The following is a 5133-nucleotide window of genomic DNA, read 5'->3' as shown; positions in this document are numbered from 1 at the left end:
AAAATGTACGATATTTTTGACGCGCGTGTAAAATATTGCCTGCGCTTGAAAGAAAATAAAGAAACAAATTCGTATCAAACTTAATGAAACATATAATGGAGACGAGACGGAAGACGGAGTTCGTTATCTTGATCGTATTAAAAACTAAAAAAATAAACAATATAAATGATTGAGAAAAAGAACAACTTTAAAAATACTCGTTTCACTATTTTGTCATTTCGAACTAAAATAAAGCTTCTATCTATTCCATGCAACATCCGTCCAACAACTTCGTTCCTATTCGTTAACTGTATTGCACTCGAAGTAGGGACAGAGTGATCCCAAAATGGCGGTCAGAGTTTGCACGCTCCATGATTTTCCTATTAATCTCTGCCGCTTTGTCGCTGATAGATTCTTCACGTCAGTATAATGTCGCGGGAATCCAAATATCTCCTCGAGCTCGGTGATCCACAGCGAGTCGCTCTCGTCCTTCATCAGAATCGGTTTCAAGGCTGATTTACCTAACATCGAGAAATTGAGCGTAAGTAAATCATAGCTTAACACATCGAGCGGAAGTGCAGTAGAACCTTCGTTAACATAACTAAGTACGACTAAGTACGACTATTTGATCAAGGAAATTTTAGGTTCAGTATATGAGAGGTTCTACTGTATGCGAAATACCTTGCTTCAGGGAATTAACTTTTGTAGTAACAGTTCGGATCTTCTTCACCAGCGCGTATCGCTGACAGTGAGGCGTGAGTATGTCTTGGACGTCCTGCTCACCCTGCGACGACAACGAGTGCGGTTCCATTGGCAAATTATGCCAATAAAGTCTCAACCTGTGCTGAGGGGAGAAGTCCGCCGAGTCTATCACGTCTGGTTCCTGACCCAGGTGTCTGGAATACGACCACATTTACAAACATTCTCGGAAGACAACGAATTCTAAGCGAAAGGATTCGTGTTGGCGACTTACTTGTTCATTTCTAATCTGTACTCGGTTGGCATCGAGGCGACGTTTTCGTACATCCAAAACAGGGGACGTCCGTTGTTCAGCTTTTTCACCAGCTTCATGATTCGACAGTATTCGAAGAAGAGAACACCGGTCCCCTTTGGGTCTGAGGACGAAGAAACATTTATGTTATACAGAGCAATCAGACTGTTGGATAGAGAATGCATTAGGAACAACACGTAGGAAAATAACCAAGAAGTAATTACAGACATTGTAGTTTAAAAATAAACATTGAAGATGTTCAGATATATAGACATGTCAAGGCTTAAGAAAAAGGTCCTGATACATGTAGATAAGTGGATGACCTTGTTATTCTTTCGAATTTTAAAATAAAATTTTTAAAAGCGTGAACAAAATTTTCTTGAGTCCTTTAATCATTCCTCCAGCGTGTTACGCAGTGCAACGACAGAACATGACGTTCTCGAACCGATTGGCTTTACCGTGGAGCCCGAGTCGTGCCGGATTAGCGAGGCTCAAATCGTTGCACGGTGATCCACCGATCAACAGATCGATCGGTGTCATTTCCTTGATCTTCTGGCATGTTATATCCATCACGTCGCCTAGATGGACAATGCGGTCGCCGAAATGCGATGCGCTGACCATTAACGCGTCGGGATCGATTTCGCTCGCGTAATAGACATCCACGACCAAGCCCAGCTTGAGAAGCACCAACAGGCCTGAAGAAAACCATATATAAATTATAGGGAGATCCTTAATTATAAATCCTCCAAACTTTCGGTAAATTTACGTGTGGAAAAAAAATGATTAATACACTTTAAGAGATGTTGTTAGATGCTGTTTAGAATTCTGAAACTGTGTGCTTCTACTTACCAGTGCTCAGGCCATCGAATAAGGAGAGAACACGTATTCTTCTCTTCTTCTCGCAGCGTGCCACTTGCATATTCGAATTACTCTTTGTACGGAACATGTCAATTATTTTGTCCTTCCAGTTCGGTCGTGGCCTGACAATCGTATCGGAGGACACGCCGGAGCTGCCTTGGCAAAGGAAGCACTCCCAAGGATCCTCCTGCAGCACGTTGTCGTACGTTGTCGGGCACAGCAGGTGCTTCATGCAGGCAGTGCAGTAAACCCTGTAAAACGAACGATCTACGAATATCCATGCTCTTATCCGCTCTTAAATCGATCGTAGAATTTACCTTGGGCAGTCCTCGTTGTCGCAGATGATCACCATTCCGGAACTGGCGCAGATGGTGCAGTAAAACTGGAAGGAAGATGTTGATTATCGAGTAGAAGGAATAATTCGATACTTTGATGGCCAGTGTTGGGAGTAAATGCAAATTTAGGGGACGTGGGGGGGGGGGGGGGAGGGGGAGCTCTGGGTGGTAACATTGGTAAGAAAGAGGCTTTCACAGCTTGGTTCTTCATGGTTGATACTAGGATAAGATCGTCCTTTGGATAAGATGGATGCAGGGATTTGATTCTTCAGGGATTAGAGGAATCCAGTATTGGTATGTTATTTGGGAAAAAGCCTCAGTTGGTGTCAAGATCAACCATAGTGAGCTTAGGCTTCTCAAGGACTCGAAGAAACAACTCAATTGGTCTACCTATAATTGATACAGTCATCTCTGTTAACCCTTTGCACTCTAGAGGTGACTCTCAGTCATCATTAGGTTTCACGCAGCAAATCTACAATACCTAATGTTTCTTTAGATTTAATTTCTTTGGAGCTCGAAGTGTCAATAAAATGATTGTCGGTGAGGTAAAGGTGACCCTATTCTCAAATCTTAGATAGCTTAGTAATTCATGGCAATAGAATGCTAAGAAACATCTCGAGTTGCTGGTAGATACCAGAAAAAAAGGCCTCGAGTGCAAAGGGTTTTAATTGTCCCAAAAACCAAGCCTTTTCGCCTTCTACTTCATCCACACAAGTCCTACTTATTCACCACCCTTCCTGACATCACGCGACTCTAAATAAATATGCCTAACATCCGGCCATCAAAGCGTAAGGTGTCGACGCTGTACTCACGCATTTCGCATCGTTGCCAAACACGAACATGCAGGGCTTGTATTGTTCCTAAAACGAAGTAACGAAGTTCACGTTACGGGCAGAGCTGTCCGAGTTCTCGAAACGAATAGTTCAAAATTCGAGCGGAGTGCTCGGTCGTTCGAGTAGCTCGACAGCCTCGAGTACCCGGCTCGATTCGGATATCCGAGTCGACTAAAGCTCGGATCGATTTCGTCAAGTACTCGAACAGCTCTAGTTATTGGTAGTCTCTTCATACCGAGCAGTCCTTGCACAGGGATCCCTCGAAAAACGGATGAGCCTCCGTTGCGCCGCTGGGAGTCTTCAGACACTTCAGACACAACGACTCCAACGGGACCTTCCCGCTTACCACGGACCGTAAATCGTCTGGAACAAATTTTATCTTGTTCCAGGAGTCTTAACAGTGCTTCGCCAATTAGTCGTGCACGTACAGGTCGATGGGGAGAATAAAATTTTTGGGAGGAGTTCAACGTCAGCGTTTCGAATAGAATTTTATGCATTTATTACACAAGGTAATATGACAAACACAGGGCAAGCATAGCCAAAATGTATGTGCACTCATGGGAAACGAAATATTATATTATTGTATCAATTAATAGATTATATTGAATATACATTACGTATAATTCTTGTATGTTCTAAATACCCAGTCTACTTACGAGCTTTGATCTGTAGATGTCTATATCCACAAATCTACCCCTATTTTTTAGAAATAGTACTCGAATTTATTGATACAAGTTCATATAAATTTACTACAATTTTATATTGAAATAAATTCATTTCTCTATGGTTGCAGCTATTTTTCCTGAACTTTACGTATTTATTTTATCGTCTCGTGGAATAGTGAACCAGTTTCGGACCGATAAAATTATCGCTCTTGTAATGTTGGAATCGCGAAACAGATGTCCTGAATCTAAACAAATCTTCTACGGTCTAAAATTCCTAACGTGAATTTAGAAATTCTAATTCGTCGTCTTCGAGATTTTCTATAATAATTATTCATGGCTTTATAAATGCCTTTGATGGCGGCGACCGCATTATACGTGAGTTAAAACTCGCGTAAACAGCGCGTGCACCTCGGATGGATTTCGTTGACCGCCATGTTTTCCGGGATAAGTTGGAATTAGAGCGTCAAACAAACTACGTACGAACCGAGGGATCCCGCAGATCACGCCCAGGCGTATGAATACCGATTGAAGTCAGTTTGGCCCAAATATGAACGAAACCGAAATGATGAACGTCAAGAGGACTTATCGCGCGACCAAACTCGTTGTAACCAGAGGTGGGTAATATTTGTAGAGAAAATATTTTAAATACTACTTTAAATAATAGATTCTTCAGAATTCAAATTAAAATGAAATTAAAATTCAAAAGAACAATGTTACATGAACGTCCAAAATATTGATCTAATTTTTCTTAGAAAAGATTGAAGATCGATCTTGAGAGTAATGAATACACCTGGCTGTAGCGCTCATAATGGCTCGTAATGTTCGTATTAAATCGGAGGAGAGAACAAGACAACTATGCAAGGCGAATTTAAAAAATATTAAAAAGGGTCTCTTTTATAGTTTCGGAATATTTCTCATTCCAAGTGTACGTGGATTTTTACGACCGACTGTACATTTGGTGAAGGATCCAGCCCCCGTTCGGTGATAAGTGCCGCCACTTACCAGACACCCTGCATAAACGTAACATTCTTCGACTCACCGCTGCTCTTCAAGTCGTCCGCTCGTTTGTCGTCGATGTTCGGATTGTTCTTCAGCTCGTTCAGCTGCTTCACGATGTGCGCCGAGTATTTATCGTATATTTTGACGGAGTCGCCCTTTCTGGGGTGGTCGTATTGCGGCTGGAGACGGTCCGTTTTCGAGAAATATTTGAACACGCCCACCAGCGTCCAATTATCGGTTTCGCATCCCAAACGAGAGCAGTAATCCTAAAAGACGAGTAACGACGCTCGAAACGAACCGGTTCTGTCCATCGAACGTTTTGTTCTTGGACGATTCACACTTGGACTGCGGATGACGGGTCAGTGGAGACCCAGCCTCGCATCTCTGCACCTCAGGGACAAACTACTTTGGATATAGGTTTTTAGAAGTTTTGAAAATTAAATATTCTGAGCAGAGATTAATAATATGACATT

At 42.1% G+C, this 5133-nt stretch overlaps 1 protein-coding gene across 6 annotated transcripts in view; it reads right to left on the bottom strand.

Moving 5' to 3' along the window:
- Positions 1-11: 11 nt before the first annotated feature.
- The window catches only part of LOC128873836 (uncharacterized), a 154427-nt gene continuing 149305 nt past the window's right edge, over positions 12-5133 (bottom strand). For all 6 annotated transcript variants that reach the window (XM_054117734.1, XM_054117732.1, XM_054117733.1 and 3 more), the window contains 9 exons: positions 4701-4926; positions 3232-3359; positions 2976-3023; positions 2146-2210; positions 1820-2079; positions 1429-1665; positions 953-1094; positions 661-875; positions 12-500 (listed from right to left, as the gene is read on the bottom strand). In XM_054117734.1, coding sequence (XP_053973709.1) covers positions 277-500; positions 661-875; positions 953-1094; positions 1429-1665; positions 1820-2079; positions 2146-2210; positions 2976-3023; positions 3232-3359; positions 4701-4926 — 1545 coding nt within the window. In that variant the 3' untranslated portion in view covers positions 12-276. The remainder of the gene's footprint in view (positions 501-660; positions 876-952; positions 1095-1428; positions 1666-1819; positions 2080-2145; positions 2211-2975; positions 3024-3231; positions 3360-4700; positions 4927-5133) is intronic.

The sequence above is a fragment of the Hylaeus volcanicus genome, chromosome 3 (genome assembly GCF_026283585.1).
Source record: "Hylaeus volcanicus isolate JK05 chromosome 3, UHH_iyHylVolc1.0_haploid, whole genome shotgun sequence".
In the NCBI taxonomy this organism is placed as follows: Eukaryota; Metazoa; Arthropoda; class Insecta; order Hymenoptera; family Colletidae; genus Hylaeus; species Hylaeus volcanicus.
The sequence above is the reverse complement of the archived record's forward strand: the minus strand, read 5'-3'. Positions and strand labels throughout refer to the sequence as shown.